At 33.9% G+C, this 25,113-nt stretch overlaps 2 protein-coding genes across 7 annotated transcripts; one reads left to right on the forward strand and one right to left on the reverse strand.

Annotated features, from left to right (window-relative positions):
• The first annotated feature begins 628 nt into the window (after positions 1 to 628).
• LOC139998236 (uncharacterized) lies at positions 629 to 23,578 on the forward strand. Of its 5 annotated transcripts, none has more exons than XM_072022638.1 (8): positions 649 to 1,078; positions 2,612 to 2,724; positions 2,805 to 3,023; positions 4,028 to 4,446; positions 5,026 to 5,731; positions 6,695 to 6,929; positions 7,418 to 7,627; positions 21,740 to 23,578. In XM_072022638.1, exons 1-7 carry the CDS (start codon positions 967 to 969, stop codon positions 7,621 to 7,623), a joined length of 2,010 nt encoding a protein of 669 aa, XP_071878739.1. In that variant the 5' UTR covers positions 649 to 966; the 3' UTR covers positions 7,624 to 7,627; positions 21,740 to 23,578. The 5 variants fall into 5 exon arrangements, with proteins under 5 accessions (XP_071878740.1, XP_071878739.1, XP_071878737.1 ...); XM_072022636.1 differs by lacking the exon at positions 21,740 to 23,578 and adding an exon at positions 8,630 to 8,924 and having other exon boundaries at positions 659 to 1,078; XM_072022635.1 differs by having other exon boundaries at positions 664 to 1,078; positions 7,418 to 7,649.
• On the reverse strand, positions 10,559 to 24,753 carry LOC139998235 (uncharacterized). 2 transcript variants are annotated; one of them, XM_072022633.1, is made up of 8 exons: positions 24,445 to 24,753; positions 22,953 to 22,995; positions 15,155 to 17,033; positions 14,672 to 14,835; positions 14,348 to 14,513; positions 13,990 to 14,253; positions 13,666 to 13,887; positions 10,559 to 13,569 (listed from the first exon to the last, which is right to left on the reverse strand). In XM_072022633.1, the coding sequence occupies exons 3-8, from the start codon at positions 16,844 to 16,846 to the stop codon at positions 13,117 to 13,119; spliced, it is 2,961 nt and encodes a 986-aa protein (XP_071878734.1). In that variant the 5' UTR covers positions 16,847 to 17,033; positions 22,953 to 22,995; positions 24,445 to 24,753; the 3' UTR covers positions 10,559 to 13,116. The 2 variants fall into 2 exon arrangements, with proteins under 2 accessions (XP_071878734.1, XP_071878733.1); XM_072022632.1 differs by lacking the exon at positions 22,953 to 22,995.
• Between the last annotated feature and the right edge of the window lie 360 nt (positions 24,754 to 25,113).

Below are 25,113 nucleotides of genomic sequence, written 5' to 3' on the forward strand. Positions count from 1 at the left end.
AAGTGTTCATCCTTCGCGTGGAAATTTTCTTTTACTAACTCTGTGTAACGTGGGACGTTTAGGGCTAGGTCGTGTTTTCTAGCCTGTTTGGAGCTTTCAAAAAATCTAAACGATTTCATGGTTACTTATTAACGTCTCTACTACGATATCCAATAGCTTTCAAAGTGAAATATTTGAAAATTTGTTAAAAAAAAAGTCGAAGTCGAAGCAAAATTATTTGGGACATGGGACAAGGATAACAAATACACGATTGTAAAATCGTTGGAGGCCTAAACGCCCCACATTGTATACGAATAATTAAAATCGTCGACTAGCAATCTCCCGTCACAACAATACATACTAATAAAGCAGCCACCACGCCATCGATTCGAGTTCAAAATAAAATTATCGTCAGCTCGTTACGGGACATTACAAGGAATTCCCTAATTCCTACCAATAAAAGAGACCTCATCCTATCGTCAGAAATTCGTTATCTCTCAACGAACGACAGACACCAATATTCTAGCGTACTCTTCTCGCGATTCCTGAACGTCGATCAAAGGCCGAAAGATCCAGCGATTATTACGACTGACCGCCTATAATTAAACATACCCGTGATTGGATTTGGCGGTATGGGCGACGATAAATTACGATTCCCCGGCAAATGACACGGATCCCCGAGGATTCCCGGGGACGAGGGGAACGCGACGAGCCCGAGAACAGTGGCTTCGCGATATCATCGGGCTACCGTCTGGCTGGCCTTTTGCAAACGAGGTCGAGGGTCATGTCTTCGAGACATAATCGTCCATAGAGAGCGGAGTCAACATAGGACCGTGGATTCTCGAGCACGCGACCATTTTTACAATTACCAGCGAAATTTATTATAATCGAGAGTTAAATTGATCTTAAAGTGGTGTCGATACGCTTCCGGTTTTGGTTCCTTATTGAAAGGAAGTTGGAAGAGTGCAGAGATTATCGCAGAGGATCATGGCGACGTTCTATCTTTTGGACATCCTTGGAATTTCATTGCTGTTGCACTTGAGCTTTAGTATATTGCTACTGGTTATTTTGGTGCCTTTTATGCTACTCGTTTATCCGGGTAACTATCCTCGAAGAAGATTCATCCGATCGTGATCGACAATTTATTTTTTCACGGTCTATTTATAGTCCGAGAGAGACTCGAGCAGTACCATAATCGTATAAATTTATAAATACAGTGACACAGTAACGCAGTATTATAGTATTACTATGTTACAATTATTAATATTTTATATTCTAGAAAGTGTCGAAAATATGTATTTTTTCTATCTGACATAATTATTTCCTAAATTGTTCATTCTGAATTTTTTGTCGTTTGGTTACACTGGCGAAAGGTTAAGATATTTGTAGTTGCCTTTTTTACGATAATCACGAAAATGATACAAGCACAGGTGCTAGATGGCAGAACGTTGAACATTTCTTCTGTTAGAGAATATTTATAGACAAATCTCGTTGTTGTTGCAATAAATAATGTTCATAATTATTTACGTAATATATATGTTCGATATAGATAATATGTTTGTATACTCTCAATATTCTTTCCGTTCTTCTTCTTGTTATTTCCTTCCTATTAAGTCAAATCTTATATTCTTTTTGTAATATAACCTTCTTTGGATCTATCTAGATTTTGAAAGAAAGTGTCACTCGTGTAAATGATACGATAGATGAAATTTATAGGAAAATCAACGCGTTCCTATAAACGTATCTGTTAGCGATGTTTTAGTCACGAAGATGATTCGTAACGAGCCCGTAAAGCTCCATACTGCGTGCTATTTACATTTAATGAGATGAATCACACGTTTCGTTGATACGTGTTTCCTCGAATCTATATTTCGTTAAAATTATTTCTATTACATTTCTATCTACTAACCACGATTTTCCTTCCCGAATATCCAGTTAATTACCATTATATAATGCACTTTGGATGCGTGGAAAATTCGCAATGATCGATAGGAAACGACTCGTGTTTTTGCGTGTTTGTTTTCGGTCACAGATATCGGTTCAACGAAATATTACAGAATTGTAAACATAAGTAGAGAAGTAATTACGCAGACAATTTGTTTCAAGTTAAGTAACTGCTGTCATGCGGATAATCAAACTTAAGATTGGTTAAAAAAACGAAGAAAAATTCTATCTCAATGGAATATTTCTTCTGAAAAACTCAATTCTTTTAACGGAATGGCACGTTTCATCAAAAATATTATTTCTAGAATATTTAACGAAAAATAAAAAAGTTCTTGATAATGTGTCGATTATAGAATTATGTAAGATTATATAAATTTCGTGTCATTGAAATTTTTATATCGAGCATAGAAACTTTTAAATTTCGTTTTATATCCACACGAATTATTTTCACATTTTTTAAATCAAATTATCCAAGAATTATTAGTCTCACGGATAAAAATCGAAAGCAGTTAGAATAAATCGAACAAGCTATTCAGATTGCACACGTATCTCGAATCATAACGTTCTTTTGCACGAGATCGCATTTTTAAAAACCGATTGCTTATTTTTTAAATACATCGAGATGTTGTAAGAGGCGATTATCGCAATCTCATTTTCATAAGAAAGCTATTTTTCCTTTTTTTTCAAGTGTTAAAATGGTTAAGAAAGGGTTGGATACGTTTCGTAAAATGGAAATATCCAAACTTGGTCGTGGTGGAAGAGAACAACATTCGAACAATCCTGGATCAATTTCGAAATCACGTAGGTACACAAAATTAAGACGATTTAATTTCTTTAATTTCAACCTTATCGATTTACATCGCTTCGCTTCTTAAATTTAGGGGATTTGCACTTTGCTGATTCAAAGTCGCTCGATCGCAGAAGGTATTCGCGGCCACTTGCTACACCTGGCTACATCCAGAAGATTTCTTCGCGCAGGATTATCTACGAGATGGGGTCTTTACGTATGGAAGGATCTTGATTATTTCTCCGTGGATAATCACTTGTTGAATTCACCCTGTTCCTTCAGAGGTCGACCCATCACAGAGTTCAACATTCAGGTCGGTTTCATAAATCCGATCTTCCGCGCTCTGTTTTAGATCGTGTTTTGATCATTTTTAAAGTACCTTTGTCTTTCACGTTCCTATACTCTTTACGCTCTTTAAAAGCAGTTTTGTTTTATACTCTCCTCGTACTTTTCCATATTCCATACTCTTTGGTAAAATCGGTTCTTATATTTTTCTTTACGTCTCTGTTAATTTTAAACTTCTTTTTCAATTCTTTGACACGATCGAAGATGACACGGAAAGAACACGATAAGCAACGCAAAAATTCAACGGTTCAAAAATTCAGGATCAAGTATATTCGTACCTTATCTAGCATTTCAAAAATGTCGATTATCATAGTACTAAATATATCGTTTGATCGTTTTCAAAATTCCATAGATTTATTATTTGTTTCTAGAGATTATATATCCTTCGAATTTAATCATCAAGCGATATCAAAATATAAAAGGAAGGACGGAAATGGACTTGCCACGTTTTTCCCGTGTGCTCTTCAATCGAAACCAATGGAAACCTCGAATAAGAGTCTAAAACACATTTAGTGAATTTTGCGAAAAAGCGGTTTTTAAGTCAATTTCCATATGTAGATTGTGGATGTTTATGCATTTACAACAAATTTTAACGTCTAAAACTATACACGATACAAAATATTCGAAGCGAAATTATTTGTTATAATATTTACAAGATAAATTTGCATAAACATCCGCAGTCTATCTTTAAGTTTCAAACACGAACTTCCTGCATCGAATATTACATCACCTTCTGACAAAATATCTGCAACCTGGTGTGCACTAAAACGATCGACAGAGACTATAGCGTCGTACTTTACTGTAATTCGACTTTAACCGAAACGCGATATAGAGTTGTATTCGACGTTGCCGTTCAATTATTACTCGTCTGCGCTTTTCGCTATCAGCCCCCGTTATTTACGCTGTAAACCGCACATTCGAAGGCAAACAAGTCTGTAATATAACTATTTGCAGTAGATTCATGCATTTTAGGACTATGTGAGCGATCTCACGTCGAAATTCTTTCCATTCGGACAACCACCGTGGCAGGTGCACGTAATAAACTGTCTTCTTCGTGGAGAGGAGTACCAAATCTGTCTGGTGAGGGTTCATCATCTGCTCCTTCAACAAGAACACCTAGCGTTGGCCGACTTCCTTCCGTTGAGATATTCCACCGACAGTTGGGCGTGTCAGGAAGCGGACTCTCCTTTCACGAATCTTTACTCAGAGCCATCGGCACTTCCGAAACTTTATCAGAAACTCACGGAGAGCTTCAGTAATTATTGGAACGAATTTTTATACAATAACGATCCAAACGAGAGACCAGAAATCCTAAAGAAGCAGATTGGTATTTTTCAATGCTTGAAAATCGCTGTCATCGTTTTAGTTTCTTCGGTGAAAGAGATGACAAGGTACGGTACAATGTTTTTGCATTATTTGTTGATTTTTATAGGGTCTTTTGGTTTTCGATAATTTGAGTCGGTTAAAGAGTACGATATACGCTCGTGGAAAGAACTGATAATGAAATTATGCATCGTATCGGAGACGATGATTCGGTCGTTTGACGTTATTTAATTCTCTTAACGACGTACGCTTCTTAGGTATTTAGTTATGAGAAAGTGACACTGGAAGTGAATCTACAAATGGTACATTTCTAATATATCTTTTCATTTCTGCTTGGAATTAATTTTCGTATTACTAACTAATGTTTTTATGCTCTTTAAACCGAATTTTTGTTGTATAGATGGTATTTTGAAACCTTTGCCTCTTTTTAAATAGCTATTTAAAGTTATTTTAGCATCAAGGTCGATGTATAACGTCGTTTGTTAAGAAAAATCAGCCCTTTATCTTTCATAAGCATGCAAAGTTTACCCGTAAGACTCTACAATTTATAAAGCTAAATTAAATATCTAAAAAAAAAAGACTTCTAAAAGATTTAAAAAATATCAAATTTCTGAAATTCGACATCAATCTCCTTTGTTTCGTTCCAGACAGTACAGGAAAGGAGAGGGACCCAGATTTTTCGACGTTCTCTCTATCTTACAGCGAGAAGCCGGTAAACGAAACGTCGGTCATACCGTCTTTTTACAAGCTCTGCTAAAATCTTTGAACCCTCTGCAATTCTTCTGCGATGCCATTCTATGGTGTTGGTATCTAGCAGTCGTTCTAACTCTGAAAACGCCGATATTACTTATCCGAGAGTTACAAGCCCTGAAATCACGTCACAAACATTATCATTCGGATACTCTGACTTCTATGTTATGGTGCTACGTTCCTTTGATATATCAAGCCACCATGGAAGTGGTTTCCATCGCGTGGATCGCTATAAAGGCGCCGAAGACAATCTTCGAAGAATTATTTCTGAAGCATCCGCAAGCCAATCGACTTCAAATTACGTCTCCTTGCGGACGAAAAGTAGTTGCTTGGTCGGAGGAGATCAAACTCGATGTTCTTCGAAAAATCTCGTCTATGACTGGAGCGACAGAGGCGGAAGTTTTGTTAGCCGCTACGGTAGATTCTCTTAAGGAATACTTTCGCCATTCTGGCGTTAGAATACCGGACGATGTGCTCGCCACTGGCAAATTCGTCGAACAGAGGGCCATATTTCTGCAGAATCACCAAGCTAGAGGCATTTTGTGTCTTGCGCTTCCCACAAAGACTCCGCTATTCGAAGACGATCTGGTGGAAATCTTACAGGTTTGCATGGTTGCATACGTTCAACTGTCTTGCATAAGTTTATTAAGCTAATTATCGAAGTTGATCGAAGAAGATCTTTACGCACGGTATTACGATTACGTTTAGATCATTCGTGTCTCGAACAGTTTTGTTAAATGAAATATTTCAAGTCCTTTGAATACGATTACAATTGAAGTATTCAGTGGGTGATTCGAGTTGAAGGTAATTTCTATTATTGATGAATTTTCGAAGCATAGATTTTTGGGGGGCAATAGCGAACGATATTATTTGAATAATTATTTTGAAATTTTACCGTAGTGAACGATAATTTGTTAATACATCTTGGTTTCGAGTATACTTAAATTTTAACTGAAAACTACGTAACCTGGAATAATCTCGATTAAAATCGGTGAAGTTCTTAACATCTCAGTGGCATAACTGTTGATGAACGAATCATCGCTATTATACCAAATTTTTTAAATAGCAGAATAGGATAAAATCAACGTGAAACTCACGAGACGAAAACAAACTATGTAACAAAGATACGCCCTCGCGTTTGACCCAATTTTCCCGATTTAGCAATCTGTTATGCTCGTTATCTTGGACAACAATACCAACGTTAGTATTCCCTTTAAATTATTATTCCGCGCTATAATGGTCCATCATGTTTTAAGAAGAGATTTGGCAATTTCTATCACATATTTGTTTTAACTTATCATCCGTTTACGTTATTCGCTATAACTGATCGTAAGTATCGGGACAGCTACCGATATTTGGTATAAATCGAGTTCTATTCGTTGCTTTTAGTTTCTGATAATGCAAGTTAAATAAACGTAACAAAGTAGACGTAAATAAAGCAGAGCTTTTTCGATAAATATAACCAGTAGGTGTCCTAATATCTACGTCCGCTATATAACTATAACCATTAATAATTAATAATTAATTTTATAGTAATGTAAACGACGAAGTACGTGCTTATTTCAGGTTATTCAGAAAAATGTGCGCGAGGCAAGAGCAAAGCAAAGTGCGATGTACGCCATAACAGCAGCTGAAGAGTCTTGCGGATTGATTTCCTCCTGTTTGCCGTCGTTACTGCTCAAAGTGATGTTAAATCAGTTAACGAGAAGGTATTCCCTCTCCTTGACACACGTCAACGGAGATGTGCCCGTAGAAGGCGTCGACGCGATGATGTATTGGCGACCCCCTCAAGGCAACTGCAGTATGTTGCTCTCTTTTAACATGTAGCGTGTTTTGTGGAAAAATTAAGCATTTATTTCTCCTCTCTACAGCGTATAGAAAGAGCTTCGAAATATATATTCTTGACAATTTCATTTTCTTCTATATTCATTTTACGTGAGCAGGGTATCGAAGATTTTATTTTTAACTTCTTCTGATAACTATCTATCGTGAATCATCGTAGAGAAAATTTCAAGCTGTTCAGAATGTAAATAATATAGAAAAATGTATAAAATGTTCAAAACGTAGCAATACTGTCTCGGTTTCACTTTTTCGATTATATTCATAAAAATATGAATTTCCACGAATATCCGTAGTCTAGCTATCGATGATCTACGTAGATGCACCGTCATTTATATCTATTCCCTCTTCTTTTTATGGTTCACCAAATATTCTCAATACGCGTCTACTTTTAGCGGATCGTTTGTTTTCAGTGCTCGGTAATAAGAATTGTATGTTGTTTTTTTTTAGATATGTCGATAACGCTACACAGGTACGGAAGCGGTGTGCGGCTAGGTGTGATGGGCGACGCGTTAATTGGTCCTGAACACGCCGTTATCACGAGGACTTTCCCGAAAAGCATGGAGAATCTCGCGAACGTAGTTGGAGTTCCTAGAATTCCCAGCAGAAACTCAACTCCGAGTCCAGTTAATCCGAGCACTTCACCGGGACATTAAAGATGTATGGAGGCTATGTAGAATAGGTGAGATTCTCATTGATATCTGAATCAGGTACATTTTTCTCTTTTAGCAAGGTTTTAGCACATTTTTTAACAACATGCGTTTGAAAAGTTCGTAGAAGCTTTCTACTTTTTTTGTACGAAATTAGCAGTATTTCGGTAATACCGAATATTTTATTTATTCTCTTTTTTAAGAGCTATCGAAAGAAAGGCTCTAATCATTTTTCATAGAAATACGGTGTAATTATAAATAATAATAACTTGTTGATAGGTGACGTCCTCGTGGATTTTGACGATACTTTTTTTAAAGTTCGCTACTCTTAACCTTCCGTATGGTTTACTCCGTACGCGTTTGAATCGCGAGTATCGGATTAGATTTTGGGTACATTTTATTTTCTAGTCGCCGCGCCGAGATGCGATCGGTTAAGCCGCGATCGTACAGAAAGCGGCAAAAGGAGCAACGGCACAACTAATGCCAATTTTCTCGCTTATAGTTTACCACTCTGTATGATCACGTTCTTACACCGATTTGTACAGTTAAGACCTTTGTGGGACAAATGTTCATAAGATCGAATTTTCAGAACCGTGACCCACATTTTTGGTGTTTAGCGACTTAAAATACCACCGAAAAGACACATTCGGATAAAAAATTTTGCAGTTCGGAAGAAAGATGCGACAAACGCAAAGACATGTAGGAAAATATTTCCGTATAATAAATTTAGTATTATTATGTAACATACAAGTATTTTTACGTGTTTTAAAACATTTCTTATATTTATATTTTATACTTTTTTTTTCTATTTAACTAAACATAATATTCCAAATAACTTTAATTCTGGTTGGGTAACATTATGTTACCGATAATTCCATTTCTACTTTTTATCTCTTTCATTACATATTTTTTTACTCTCTTTTACTTTACAATTTTGTATATTATAAAATAATTAAATTCGCTTATCACGCGTGCCTGACATTATCAGTGGTAAATATGAACGATTTTTTAGGTCACATGTTTGTCTCCTGAGAAGATAAAACCGCGCTTTCTTCTCGGAAATCGTGCGGAACTCCGAGTTTGAAATTGAAAGTGAAATTGAACTGGATACCGGACCTTTGGAGGAAGGCTTGTACGTAGAATTTATTAACCCTGTCGAATAATATTTATAATTAATATTTACGATTGTCATATATTTAAAAGAAAAAAATTTCCAATTTTTTTTGGAAAGAGATAAGCAAGAAATAACGAAAAAGATTGTGCCGGTGATATTTGTTACTTTTTTATAAATTTGTGATGCAACGTTATTTCTGTCTCCGTCCTTTTTGATATTATCTTTTTTCTCAGCCACATTCGAATAAATAAAAATAATGTGTTTCTTTCAACATATTGTAAGTATATATATTTATACAAATATACACGTTCCTATCTAATTTATACATACACTTTCAGCAATTTATATTTTGCGGCAATGCATAATACATTATGAAGATTAAGAAATTAAATCTCCTTCTTATTACTTGTTACAATGGTTGATAGTTTTTAAGTATTATACGTTACAACTGTTGACAGCAAATATTTCATTTTTTTAACAACACATTTCTTTCCATGAATCGCAACTTTTGTTTTAGCTTGACTTTGTATGTACAGCTCAACGTTAGGTAAGTTAATTTGACAATTTGATTGCCATCTTTGAGCGGTATTTCAAATTAATTGATATATTTAACGAGAAGAGTGTCACAATTTCAAAACTGTTTTAACACTACATTTAGATTACTCCAATTAATAGCAAGCAACATAACTAAACGATATTTGGCTAAAAAATGATATATATCACGGCTAAAAAATTATTATCTAAATTTCAAAAGGAAATAAAATTTTCCATCGTTAATTAGGTTACTTCCTATTTAAAAATTTCTATTTCATACCAATGTGTTTCGAAAAATTTACTTTTCCTAATTGCGCCATTTTTTCACAAACTCACGATATACATGCGAAATTGAGATCAGTTGTGATTTTTGAACTTGTATGTACACATTTTTCTTGATAAGAGACAAAAAGAACCATAATTCCATTAGTTTTCGAAAATAAATTATTAAAGCTTCTGCATGAGTCAAATTGTAAGTCACATGTATGCAACAGGGCGCATACTATAGTACCTCATTGTCAGTGTACATATACAAATATTAGCGATGATACGTTATACATTGTGTATGTACATACATATACCTTATAACACATTGTATACAACATTAAAGTTGCGCGTAATTCGTAGGCAAAAAATTAAAATTGAATAACTCTTTCTTACGTTATGATATAGTACTATAGAATGATGTAATATCATTGTAGTTACTTACTAATATTCTTTATTTCCTCTCTTTTTCATACCCAATGGACGTTGTCGCCCACTTTCTCCATATAACTTGCGCGTCTATCTATAGGTTTCAGTGCAAACAATGATAATTATGACAACATCAACTATCATCATCACTGTTTACTATTACTACCGAATCGCTAATTAACAAATTACAAGTACTATCACTAATAAAAATAAAATAATTTAATAACAATAACATTCTATCGTTATAAACTATATAATACACGATATAAAAAAGTTGTATAAAGTAAAATTAATCGATGCTAAATGTAATAATTTTAAAAGGTTACATTTTTCACTGTTGCAGTCAAAACCATTCTGTTCTTTTAAAATCATATTAGCCCTTCGTGGATGTCTTAAAAGAGATGCTATTGTTTGTCTTTGTGATGAAAAATGTTTCACGATTAGTTATTGAATTCCGTGGAGGTAGTATTTTCTAACAATAACACGGTTACATGTGAGCAACTCGAGAGAAGGATACTCAACCGCGCGAAATTCAACCTAACTGGGCGCTTATGATCGAAGGAAGATCCGTTTCTATGAGGACAATAAGAAAATAAACTATATTTCGACCTCTACCCCTACTTGATCCAAACACGTGCTACGACAAATGAACAATAGTGAGAACTGAAAACTCTGTTAGACTCCGTGTCGACTTCGAAAAGATATATGTATAATTTATTGTATAAGATAATGTATAATTTTACGCAAATTCAAATCTACTTTCAAGAAACTCCTGGTAAAGTTTACATTTATTATCACACTTGACACTGTTACGTTATGTAGTATTAAATATAACATTGTTGCAAACAGCATCAAAACTCTCATCGATTATTGAGTATAAAATGCGATAGCGGGATAATATGGACAACCAATTGACTTATATCTTTAGAAGTGAAATATTTAACGTTATCTTGTACCCCTGCGTGTCGTGTTTTAGTGAAGCGTGGGTACACGAAAGAAGGCGCTACTAGCGTTCCAATGCACAGTAGAGAACGAGAGCAAAAACTAACACTTTACGACTCTCGGTTCAATCTGAGGGAAAGTTTTGACAATTTATTTTGTAAGAACGATATACTTAAAGCGCATTCTTTTTTTTAAATTTTTTTTTCTCAAGAGACACGGAATAAATGACATAGAAATCGGAAAATGAAGTTAACACACCATTAAGAAATTGTAGAGAAAGAACTGTATCCATTTTTATACGCTGTACGCGTATTACATAATTATTTATAAGCACAATCTTTTTTAAGAACGAGACTTTTTAATAACATTCATTATAATATAATGGAAACAATTAATTGTTGATATTTTTGTTAAATTTCTGATAACACGGTGCCTATTTAAGCAAAAATATAAGTATGTACATATTGATACAGCAGATTTAAGTAAAATTCGAGTCATTATAGTTACGTATCCTTACGTCTCTACCATGATATCGATCGATTAAATATCTCTAAAAGCTATACAGAAATTTCTAAAAATCGAATAAGTTTATTGGATTAATTTTTTTTATTTTTTAATTGAAATATGTCATTACGGTGTATAATATGGTAACATTGCACTTCAAAAATCTTCGTTAATACAGTTAAATGCCGAATACTTATTAACTAGAGAATACATTTGCTAATTTCACAATTTTTCTAACCTTTACCTGACAATGGTTGCGATCACAGTTGGGACGTTTCGTTACAACGATGCGAAAAAGTATTGTGCATCGTTTTAATTATCATGGCAGACTTGATTTCTCAATTTGTTATCTATATTGGACGTTATAAGGCAGAAGTTTAGAAGTATATCGATCTGGTGGTATTCACAGCAAATTTGAAGAAAATCCAATCAGCATGTTCTTTAGATATCACTCGTACCGTTATACCCTATCATGCGTCCGAACCATGTCCTTGAAGGGAAGAGAGTGAACGCTTTCTAGACGAACGCGAGGCCTCGAGATGATTAGGCCACGAACAATACTCTAGGTGATCTTCCAGGCAATCGATCAGATCATCATATGTCGCTAACGTACTAATGACGCCTCGGAGGTAACACGGAAAATAGAAAAGATTGTTAGAATTGTTGAAAAAAATCGTTCTCTACTCAAAAATAGCCTCTTGCGTCCAAAAGCAGGCGTCATTAAAAAATTACCCACGAAAGATCTCACGTTTTTGTTCCTTCGGACGGAACACGCAAGATTTTTTTGTCATTAACACCTTTATAAGTATATAAATTCAGTTAAGTTTGCCACTTCCTTGTTCAGAAATATTCAAATTGAATTACCAAATAATATATATTTGTATGTTAGTACATGTTTTTCTAGTAATACACGTATATAGAAATTTTGTAAATATTTATCAAAGCAAGCTTCTTTTAATTACGTGCACCTTTTTTAGAAACATCCTTTTTTTTTATTGTTTTATTTGTTTTTAAGAAAGAATTTCGTCTTTAATAAAATTATTGGTGAATTAATTTTTGTAAAAGAAAAGTTAATAATATGTATCTTATAGCTTTGTACTGTTGGAACAACAGCGAATAATATATATCAATTGTATATCGATATTAGTTTACATCATTTATCTCATATCTACATTTACGCAAGCGACACGCATCGCACGTATTAATCGAAAGATAAATTGCAATTTAAAAAATAAGGATGCATTTGTATTTCTATTGAATAAATCAAACTGTAATAAATCCACAAAATAATTAAATAGTGAAATACGATGTTCAATTATGTTTGGCGCATGATAAAAAATCTTATGATACATTCATTGTTTCTTTGTACCTTTGCTAATTCTTCATATATTATGATTTCTTCAGTGAATTTCAAATACAATTAACTATATTTCACTGCAATTTAAATAACTTTAAGTTATTAACATATGTACATTTTACGGTTTATTCTATAAATATTACGGATCAATAAGTATTATTATTATCACTGTATATAAAGTATGTCCATTTGATAAAAAGAAATCTGATGATAAAATCATTATAGATTAGAAAAAAATTAATGCGACAATTAATATTTTCCTTCTTTCGACAATTAGAATAACAGTAAATTATCAATCAACAATTCCATCGCTCGTCTTTGTTGAAAGTAAGAGTTGAATCGATTAAGAATAAATTCAAGCTATACTATCTCTCTCACGCTCCATTTCGATGGGTCCTTTACCCCAAATCTTCCGATTTTTTGTGTACGGAATGAGGCCTACCAAAAACCCAGAAATAACAATCCATCCACCAGCTAAACAAAAAGACAAGTCCCACGAATCCGTTACGTCAAATATCCAACCAGCCAGTGGTGGACCAAGAAGATTTCCTATACCTTGACAAAGTAAACTAAGGCCGTAGGCAGTGGTGAATCTCTCTAGAGGTATCAACTCTACCAATATAACAGGAGTAAAGCTAAAGCTACTCGCGAAAAAGAGACCGAACGCTGCCGAGGTGACCATCAGCAGATTATAATAAGGAGTTAACGTTGACATTAAAATCGTTGCCACACCGCAAGCAACCAGACACCAAGTGTAGGTTTTACTAACATTCATCCAAGGTTGATCTCCTGCCCATCCAAGACCAATCTGAAAACAATATAAAGTAACTAAATTGTAAAATAGTTAATAAAATAGTTACATCGATATCTCTGTAAAATAATTTGCAGATAAAATGAATCGTACCATTCCAATGGTATTAGTAATGCCGATAATACTAAGGAGATTCGCAGCATCAGACTCGATGTAACTGTTTCTGGTAAGATGCTCGGCAAGATAAAAGTAAGGCACAATAAACCAAGTGAACAGCAAGATCGTTGACAGTGAGAGGAATAAAAAGTGCAGTTCCAGGAACATTGAAAAGTCCATCATACCTTTCAGTAAGTCTACTAATTCGCTGTACCATTTCTGGATATAAAAGATTAGAATAGGTGTTATATCACAGGCTATAACAATAGTAAGACTATTTATTATTATTATTATTATTATTTATTTCGATCTTTATCTTACCTCTTCGTTTTCTTTGGCTAATGTAGTCATACTATTCCTATAAATATCAGGACAACTACTGGCCCTTAATCTGTATTTGTGCAAATTAAGAGCAGCACCACGATACATGACCGAGTTCCTGTGAACTCTAATATCTTTAAAATGGTGAGTATTGGTATTAAATTGTCTTCTTAACCACGGCAGAGAATCCGTTCTGACGACTCCACAACTAAGATCCGCTATGCGTTGTTTAGAAATCGATTTTGATTTTCGTCCTTCGCTCATCTAAAAGATTATATATAATAATGTAAAAAGAAATAAAATTTGTCGTTGCTTTTTGTTTTCACTATATCGGACAGAATTAAATGATTTTACTTACTGTACACTCAAATTCTTTGATCAAGAGAGGATTGGCTTCTTCTGATTCTTTTTTAGATATTTTTTTCGTTATGTGATTCCTTATGGTGTTGCATGCAGATACCGAGTGAATATTATTCGTTGCATGCGAATTGTCATGTTTTGATTCGTCGGGTGCTTGTTTGATCCTTTCAATTAAAACGAATAATATTACTATAATTCATTATTAATCTTTTGTTATATCTTTTACTCGTGACGATATCGGAAGACATTAAATACGACAGAGAGACAAAAAAAAAAAAAAAATGAAATAAAAATATTAGTACATATCGATCAAATTTAAAACCTCATAGACATTGTGACGACACTCTTATTGCCGACTTCTCCAGTGGAATCTTGTAGCATTTTATCCGAATAACTTCTACATGATAGAAGATTGGGATAGTTCTCCAAAATGACCTTGTACAGTCTCGGGTTACTGGATAGCGATTCTAATACTTCCACGGGCACCTGCAATATTCGAAAGTACAAATTTTCTTTCTAATTAATTTTTTAATCTTTGTGCTTTTATCTATACGAAGCACAACTCTGTCTTCTAACCATATTAATGTAAAAATTCCTAATGTACTATGTATTAATTTATTTATCAAATTACCAATATAAAAAATAAAAATTCATTTCTACTGCTTCAATGTCAGTGGTATTTCATTAGAATATTAGAAAAAGAATATTAAAGAACAAAGAATTTCATTATTATTCATCGCGGAATCCCTCGGAGAGCAATTGCAGGATTCTTTTCATTCCGTATTTATCCAGGTCAGCTTCTCACCTTTTCATTGTGCTTCACGAAAGTAGGTAGATTAACCACGCTTCTAAATCTAATATCCCCGTTCGCCGTCTGTGGACCCTCCGTGGTGGTGCTGAGAATCTGTAACAAATACTCCGGCGTATGTCCGCTCTTCAGCATCCTTCTCAATTCCTCGACCCCGGGAAACTCGTCTGCAGGGCTGATACTGGATCTATCGCATTCGGACTTGGTCGTCGACTTTTTCGGGGTTGCACCGTTCTGCTTTTCCTGTTCCAAGATCCACCATTCAGGGTCGCGCATTACCGTACCACAAACGATCATGTTGAAGAAGGTGCCTGCTAGCAGCAAGCAAGTGCCTCTCCAGCCATATTCCTCGATGAAATACGTGGTCATGGGTGCGTACAAAAAGGTACCGATCCCTGTGCCACAGGCGCCCAATCCTACAGCTAGGGTTCGCTTCTTATCGAACCAATACGCGATGCTCACGACCGCAGTGACGTAACACAAACCCAAACCCAGACCAGCGATGACTCCAAAAGTCAAATACATTACCTCGATGGAATTGCTAAAAGAGCTCAACACGAAGCCTATTCCTGAGATCAGGCCACCTAAGATGGTCATACTCCTACATCCGTAACGATCTACTAAGGCCGACATTATAGGACCGGATAAAAGCGGTACAGCCATGAAAAGAGAACCTATCCAGGCTGTTTTCGACTTAGACGCACCGAATTCTTTAAGGAATTCGATGTACAAAAGGCCGAAACTGAAGGACACTCCATCGGCTATCATGGAGATGACCAAAGAAGCCAATACGACTACCCAACCCCATCCACCATCTGGCACTTTGGGTTTCCTTTTTCCCTTGTTGGCTAATTCGTCCTCTGAAGTGCTATCGGAATCGATAGAATCCCTCGTGTCGTCTCTGTAGCCAGGATTAGGGATGATTATTGGCTTTGTCTCCGAATATCTGCAATTGTTGGATCCCTCGTTTTCTTGGAATAGGCGCAACTCGTTGGGTAACGGGGTTGTTAATATTAACTCGATTTTATTGACAGGGCTAGGTCCTATCGTAAGATTCGGCGAGGCCAGGAAACTATTGCCAACAGGAGTAGGTGGTGCTCTGTCCTCCGTGCAATCTGTTCCAGGACTCAGTAGATCGATCTTGTCCTCTATATCGTCGGTCAAACTTAGATCCTTGCTTTTGCCAATTTCCGGAGATGTCGTTAAGAAAGTGTCCTTATCGGGTGACAATGATTCCACGCTTCGATCGATGGTATGAGCTGGTGTAGACTGAAGAAGTCTTTCGTCCGCCAAACTACTGAGGTCTTCGGTGTTCCCAGAATCTGGATCGATCTCTGAATATTTCGTAGACGAGGCGACGCTTTGGGAACGAGACAAATCGATCGTATCGTGCGTTTCTGGATCTGGTGTGCTTGGAAATACCGTTGGACTGCCATTTTGCCAGCCAACGATGGGCGCCTTTCTCGCCAAACGATAATTCGAATTTGTTTGATCTCTCTGATAGCTGTTCGATCGTGGATAATAATTTGGATCTCTCGCGGTTAATCCGTCTCTTTTGATCAAGTTCGTCGAGCCGTTGTTGCGAATATCGTTATTGTTGTTCCAATTGCAGGCAGATTTGTGGGGTACCTGTTGCACGTTGAGTTGATTTGTTGGTTTTAATAGCAGGTTCTCGTTACGATCGGTCATCGTTGTTATTCTAAATGTAGGTGCTGGCCGAGTGGATCCAACGTCGGGGCCAGCCCTTCAGCCTCTGGATCTCGCTCGGGAAAGATCGTTCACGCCCCTCACCTACCATAAGGACTTTCCGGTCGACCTTGGAAAAGTCACTAAACGTCGGTCGCCTCAGCATGCACGCTCCGTCTTCTTGCCTCTCCTGTGGAAACATCCGCATTCAATAATATAGGAAAAGGATACTGCTTTATAATTATAAATTATGATATTCTTGGTTATGCTATCGAATAATTATTAAACATTTAATTTATCTGTATATCGTTTCTCTGATCATTTCTTTATCGTTCTATGATAAAATACTTGAAAATTTCTTTTTCAAATAAAATCTTGGGATATTCGTTCTAAATTAATTAATAAATAAATGATCATATTTTAATGTTCAATTATTATAAAGCATAAAAGACTACATTTTGTTATTTCCAAAAAGATACAAGCCGTTTACATATAAATTATAGGCGTATTTTATTTTACGTGCGTTCTGATCTTAGAATTACATCTACGTAGCAATTTGTAAGTTTTTTAAAAGCTGCAAAAATACAAAACTTTGTTTATTCTTTTAAAAAGTATTATATTCTTTGTATCGTAAAATATGAGTAACGATTATGTCAGAATTATAAACACACTGTAACGAATAAAATATGCTAAGATATAAGACGAAAGTTAGAAGGAAACATCAAAGTGTAACATTATAAAATAAATCAAACATTCCTCGTTAACGTGTACTAAGAAGGCATAGGAGCAAAAAAAAAAAAAAGTGGCGTAAAACAAGGAAGTTCTAATAAAAGCGGGGAAAAAATAAAAGTGAAGTAATTAGCAACGATGATAAAAAAGAAAGAGCTGTTTACTCACCATTGAGGTAATGTAAGATGATATATAGGCGTGCATGCGTGTCTCGGTACAGGAATGTGCATACGACACTGAACGGTGTGAGCAAGTATAAAGAAATCGATAGAAAAAGAGATGGACCATATTTGCGATCAACCATTAAGTGATTAAGTGATTAAGTTAACTAATTATATATGCTAAAACAAGCAAAGCGTGCGTATTCAATTAAAGAATTCAAAGAAGCTGGGAAAAGAAAACAATTAGTAGTCAGTGTGAAAGCAGAAAAAATAAATTTCTGAAACAAGATAAAAGGAATTAGAAAAATAATTATTAAATATCTTTCGGTAAAGTATTACATTTACTGCATGCATGATTCCAGATATATATTAATGTTACCTTAAACTGCAATGTTAATAAAAATAAGAAATATATCTAAAAAAACACACATTTTATGTAAGAACAATACTTAAACATCATTAACTATCAATGGCAAAAATTGTTAATACACGTAAATTAAATTTTTCCATTATACATTCTGTTTAATTAAATTACTTCTTCGCTTTTAACACGCAAGTATAGATGGAACAGTCTCAGTCTATATCAACGACTCATCACTTCTATGTACACTTTCCTATTCTATTCTATTCCATTTCCCATATCCCACGATTTAAATGTATTCTCCGATTAAGAAGAATATTTGTGCCCCGTAATCGCAAGTTTGTTCTCTTACGCTCTTATCTCATTCCTCTAAAGAAACAATGGGGAAACGACGTATGTACGATTAGAGGGCATTTATGCGAGGCGTCCTCTATTATTTAATCGCTTTTCTTTCTTGGAAATAAAATCTTCTTTTCAAGTGCCGTGTGGTCATATATCAAATCATTGAATAGCGACATTCATCGGTGTCTTATTGATAGAACTATAAACCCACTTAAGCCCATACACACTGTTTTCTCGGTTGCTTTTAAGGTTCCATACAACAAAAAAAAAAAAAAAAAAAAAAAGACGATAACTTACAAGATAAGTAACAGATATTTCACCGCGAATATTAATTATTATTGCAACTGCATTAAAGAAAGAAAAGGAGGAAGAAGGATAGTTTCAACATACAGGGTGATTCTAAAGTCTAGTACAATTAAAAAAGACACGATCGCCTATATAAAAATAAGTTAAAAATATAGAATAAAAATATAGTTTCATATGTCGTAAAACACGATTTTTATAGGAGAAATCACGTGTCCTTTTCGACTGTACCATAATTTTGGAATCATCCTGTATACTTACACTGCATCATACATATATCATTGTACATACAATATAACGCTATACATAGCGCATTAACTAAATATATTAAATACTAGTACGTTATATTATTTATTACATTGAATGTACATTATATAACACACCATGTACATTTTGTTCGTACAGCCATGGCTGTATTTAAGTCCTCATATATCCATATTTCTATCCTGCTTTATACTGACTCTTCAAACGCAATTACTTTGATCACTGACCAATTTTACGATCTCGCTAAATCATGATCCTACAATACGATTCATAAGCTTAATTTGACTAACACGTAGGAGCATTATCCTAAAACGCTCTATCAATTATCACCTATATAAATACGAGAAGGTTGACTTTAGTGCTAAGTACATGTCCGGAGTCTGATAAAGTCTCAGTAATGAATCACCTGTTTAAGCAGGTTTAACCTTAACTTTGACAGGCTTCGACTATACGTAATTCATTTTTCCATCTAATTCGCATTTTTTCTTTTCGGAGAATTCTCTTCCATGAAGTATCTTGTTAAATCTTGTAACTCGTACGAAGATGACAAAAGTGCGGAGAAAACCGAGACGCCCTCTGCCAAAAAGCTAAAGTAATATATCCGCTGGATGGACACGATCCAATAGTAACACGCAGTTTCGTAACTATCGATTCGAATGATAACTGTCAGAAATTATATTCTTTGTTTCCTCAAGTTTAAATATTTCTTTTATAATAATAATTATTGTTTTACATAACAGTAATAACAATAATTGTAACGATAAATTATATTACAATTTATATTATTAATTATAAAAATAATAATAATAATTATTTTTTACTAGACTATTATTACTATGCATTATTACGCATTTATGGGAAATTCAGAGATACTAGTATAGTACTGGTTGTGATATTTAGTTGGGAAAACATATTTCGCCCAGCATTCCATTGCTTTGTATTTATAAAAATATAAATTTGCATTAACATTTGCGGTTATTTATTTACAGTATTTATATCCAATTATTTATGCAAAGGATTTTTCTAGTTGAGTTTTACATTCCCTTTTGACAAATTCTGAGAGAATTATTCCAAGAGAATTATGTCACTGGGTTAGTAGGTAAAGCTAGTGGTACTAGCAAATTCTTATAATCGAGAAGCGACCATCGAACGTGAACTCAAGCACATGATTTATAGGTTTACGAAAGAATCGATACGATTCCAGGTTATTTTAGATACATTTACCCTTTTCGTTCTTCCCACTATAGTACTTTCCATTAACGTACGAACCTTGAAGTTCTATTGCAGTAACACTTTTATTTCAACTATAACTATATAACAGATATATTTTATATTACCATGACTTAATTTAAACTTCATTTCGGTATTAAAGTATGTTATGGTTGATACGAGAAATCGTGCGTACTAACAAAAATTTTTTTTTCATATTTTTAGCAAACTTTAAAGATTATGTTTATTTGTAGAAAAACATAATTAGATCGAATACGATCCAAGGGATCTGATAGAGTTAAACAAACTAGCAAAAATCCATTCTAAATTGTTATAATTACTCCTATAAACTAACGATATCAGTCGAGGGTTAACTTTGATAATTAGGAAATAATTAATGCGACGTCACAATTTTAATATCATTATCGGAAATGAAATTTTGGAAATTCTTGTCTGCCTGACATCGAGAACTTCTTTGTCCTCCGGTGATTTACTATCCGCACGATATATGGTTTATCTTATTTCCAAAAGGCAGAAACATCCAGAAACAGCCACAACCGTATAACAACAAAAATAAAGTAGTATCTGATGACACAGATCAGTCCTGTACATGTAATCTCTCAAGTAATTCTACTTGAACTCTATATTTCATTCAACAAAGCGACGAGCGATGGCAAATATTTAAAGAGATAATAAGATCTTTCGAAACTACAAAGAATGAGAGCTATCGATATCGAAAAATATCTTTTTTGTAATCACAAGAAGTTTCTGTTAATATTTTAACATAGAAACGTAAAAAACGTATAAAAAATTTTTCTCGGTATCGTTGTTAGGCTCTTCTAATTTATTAACGTTTTTGTTTAAATATTATAGAATTTCATACAAAGTTTCAGACGATCGATTGTTCTTTTGACTCCGCGCGAGCCTTCACCTGCAAGGTGTGGCCGCAGCTTTAAGGTTATCTTATCAGAAAGGAAATCCAAGACCGATATTATTAAACAGCACGCGATGGATCCTTAATCGCCCCTGTACTTGTTCATAATTGCTACTGGACTGTTTTCATATACTTGCAACACAAAATTAGGGAAAATATAAAGTATTGCTTCTTGCATTTCCTCGTTGCTTTGTTCTGAAAAATGCGAATGAATGACAAGAAAAATAAATCGTTAGATATTCTAAATATCAGAAACCCTTAAATATCTATAGAAATGTATAAATGATATTTATACATTTTTAGAAGATAACAAACTTTTTGATCTTTTTCCCTCGAAGAAAGAAATATTTGATTTCCTGTTTCCTAGGAATAATATCGTTATTTCTTTTCATACATATTTATCACGCAAGATGTTCAAATAGATCGCAAAATACTAAAAATAAAATAGTATCGCTAAAAATAAAAATGTTTACGAATGCTATACGTATTGGATATTACATTGTTTAGCTCAAGGAATAACCTAACTTTCTTCTGGCATTAAGAAGATTGGGTCACGAGTATATACGTATATGTATATATATGTATTTTTGCAGGAATATGAGTACGCACAGGATGATTCAGAAGAGCCAAAGGTGGGTGATCGGGGGGAGTCACCATGACAACCGCCATGGTCGATTCCAACGTCTACCATCCGTCAGAAGAAAATAAACAAGCGGGATCATGCACTGTTGCGATTCATTTGCCAATTAAAATCAATAGCGTTGAATATCGATGATAATTCATGACTTCTCGTGCACGCGAAGCCTGATCGATTTGCTCGATTTTTAGTCATCCACGTTGTATTAGATCGTTAATCGCTGAACGAACAAACTCTAAGATACAACATTATCGTTCCATAAATATCATAATGTTAATATTTACGTTATTAATCTGTTATTATTATACTCGTGTTGCAACACTTCCTAAGTATTGTTTTTTATTATTGGTGAATAAACGTAGTTAACTGAAAAAGTTGACGTTTTACGTAAAGTGTTTGATATCGATTTGAAGATTACCCATCACAGATTTTGATATTCGATGCTTCGGATATTAAAATCACGTTAATGGTAGGATGAAATTTCGTTATAATATATCTTTTTTTATTACGAAAATGATACAGTAAGGAGAGAGGGAAAGTTAAAGTTGCAATTAACTTTTTCGTATGTTATTATTTTAATATTGTTTTATTATTGATATTAAATAAGAAATAGATAGCTATTGTTTATAGTGATTGTAATGATACTAAAATTTTATTATTATAAATAATATTAAAATGAAACTCGTAGAGAACAAAATTTATAGAACACCTCTAATAAATGTTAGAATTAGATTCGTAATCAATAATTGCTTAATACATTGGCACGCATTTTTTCACAAATAAGAAGCAATTATCAATGTAAAAGGAGTTTAATATCATTTGCATAAATATATATTAAACAACATAGAAATAAATTAGAATTTTATCATATATTTGTGAAACGATTGGTCATTAGATTTCACGAGGGAAAAAAAGTTAAGGTATTGAAACGAGGAAGATTTATCGAAGTGAATAATTATTTATAAGAGTTCTAGAGTTCTACGTCATATGTATTATTCAGATATGCAGATCAGTACCATTCCGGTTTAATTATCTTGAATGCATTGGTGAAAGCAACATTAAGCTATCGCGCGCAGCACGCGAATGTCAATGTCTGTTATTGTTGGTAGGTTACTTTTATGACGTAATTTTAGCTTAACATGCAGATTGTTAGAAACATAAACGCTTACATAACTATATGACACGCCAGGGTCCAGATTTTCACTTGTAAACCTGCCAAAAGGACATTGACCTTAGACTTACATATGGTTTTCACTTCACTAATTCTTTTTCTAAATCTTTCCAATTTGTACATAATAAAATACCTACATACTAAATTAATTAACCTGCTGTCGACGAAAACAATATTTGGAATGTTGATCGATGGTCGTAAATAACTTAAAGTATACACGTCTCTGGAAGTTATAGATTTTCGGTACACATATATATATATATATAACATAACCTGTTCGCATTAAGCTTATAACACGACTTTCAGGCTAGTATATATGTACCTGCGATGTAAACATAATATAGATCACATTTTCAACACTTATTGAGAAATATAATTTTGTCTTCATGGAACAAGTGAATATTTAGCGTTATGAAATCGATATCATCGTATAATAGTTAAAGTAACGTGACATTTTACCCGATATAAGGAAAATGTAGGTCAAAGAAATGAAATTCTAACCAGTGGCTTAAGCTAAGAATAAGAAAAATGATACGTAATGCTAAGCAAAGCTTATTTTCTTCTTATCTAAATATTTTCTGACAGAAAAATTCGCCTCTTATCGAAAACAAAAATAAAGAACAATGCCCCTGCTGATAACATAAAGAAATTAAATGATATCCGATCATTCAATTTACAAATGCCTGTCAATTAAGTTTGACATATCAAAGGAATGCTTTTGTTAAAAAATGCGTATTTGTAATAAATATTATTTTTTATTTTTATCATAATTATGGTATTGCTTTCAAAAAGCATTTCAAATAATTTTTAACAAAAGTTTTACATGCTAATAATAATTTTAAGCAGTAAAATACACCTATATTATACGAGAAATAAAATTTTTTAATTAAATGTGATAGATTCTTTTATCTTAAGTCAATGATAATTCAGAAATTTTCGCGAATTATGAAAATTCGCCAGACATTTAACACATCGATTTTATCAAAATCAAAATATCATACAATTTTATCGTCTTTGCAACTTGTTTCGTTCTTATTACAAATCTTAATTCGATTATATATTAACAAAAGAATATTACAAATTTTGTAAACGTGATAGTAGAAAAAATTATGGATTCGATAATATCGGCATTTATAATATCGATATTTTTTGATATAGAGCATTCGAATTTCAATTTTTGCCTTCTTCAAGTTACATATTCTTAAAGACGTGTCCTCATGCATATTTCATGTAAATCAATAAACAACGATTAAATGAACAAATAAAAATTAAACAAACATTATGACGTCTGTGTGCTTTTATAGAATGAAAAGAATATTGGTAACTAGTAACTTGGACATAGCGAAATGTTATTTTGTTTTTCGTTTTGTAGTTTTGTTACTTTGTTTTTCGTCCATACATTTGCTACTTTGATATTAATAATATATAAAGGTATCTAACAACAGAAATTCGTGCATGTATGTATAACAATTTTCCAATTGTCAACTCACCCACGAGGAGTCTTCCTAGTTTTTCGGTGTTTTCGCGGTGTTTTCGCCTCTTCTGAAAACGAGCTGTCAGAAAATCGCCGAAATCACTAGAAGATTTACTGGTTAAAGATCCAACCGTATAATTTTTCTCGCTTGATACTCGATACCGTCTATCGTGCTTTGATGTCACAAAATGCGAATCTTTTCTTTATTGCATGTGCATAACCACTTCGAGTGAACGCGCCCTGAGTACTGAAACAGAGATGAACGCTGCTGCGTGTTCGTCCGTCATTGAAACGATTCCGAGTACACCTGTGACTAAAAGAGGGCGCAAGTCGGTTCTTTAACCACTTGCACGTAATATCTCAATCCATCTATTAAATTTAAAATAACAACGATAACGTCATCTGTGGTAAAGTACGTTAGAACCATCTATGAATCCATACAATTATAGGGAATCCAATATAGTAAAATGCAGATTTGTACATAAAGTCTATGAAATCAGAATGTATTCAATTAATATCAATATAACTTGATCTATACAAACTTTACAAAATGTTTGCAACTCGATATATTTTTAATATTTTTGAATTAGTTTTAAATGAGCAACATTTGGATGGTAAGTTATTGATTACAATCGTTTGTTATTAAACGATTTAATTTAAGAATGATACGTGGATTGTAGCTTCA

Source organism: Bombus fervidus, chromosome 2, assembly GCF_041682495.2.
Source record: "Bombus fervidus isolate BK054 chromosome 2, iyBomFerv1, whole genome shotgun sequence".
In the NCBI taxonomy this organism is placed as follows: Eukaryota; Metazoa; Arthropoda; class Insecta; order Hymenoptera; family Apidae; genus Bombus; species Bombus fervidus.

What these genes read in the sequence shown, in the direction of transcription:
- LOC139998236 (XM_072022638.1), top strand. Translation starts at nt 967, where the DNA reads ATGGCGACGTTCTATCTTTTGGACATCCTTGGAATTTCATTGCTGTTG. An exon ending in ATCTGGTGGAAATCTTACAG is followed by an intron (nt 5,732 to 6,694) that starts GTTTGCATGGTT and finishes TGCTTATTTCAG; the next exon opens with GTTATTCAGAAAAATGTGCG. An exon ending in ACCCCCTCAAGGCAACTGCA is followed by an intron (nt 6,930 to 7,417) that starts GTATGTTGCTCT and finishes GTTTTTTTTTAG; the next exon opens with ATATGTCGATAACGCTACAC.
- LOC139998235 (XM_072022632.1), bottom strand. Translation starts at nt 16,846, where the DNA reads ATGACCGATCGTAACGAGAACCTGCTATTAAAACCAACAAATCAACTC. An exon ending in GTCGTCACAATGTCTATGAG is followed by an intron (nt 14,514 to 14,671) that starts GTTTTAAATTTG and finishes TTTAATTGAAAG; the next exon opens with GATCAAACAAGCACCCGACG. An exon ending in TAGCCAAAGAAAACGAAGAG is followed by an intron (nt 13,888 to 13,989) that starts GTAAGATAAAGA and finishes TTTTATATCCAG; the next exon opens with AAATGGTACAGCGAATTAGT.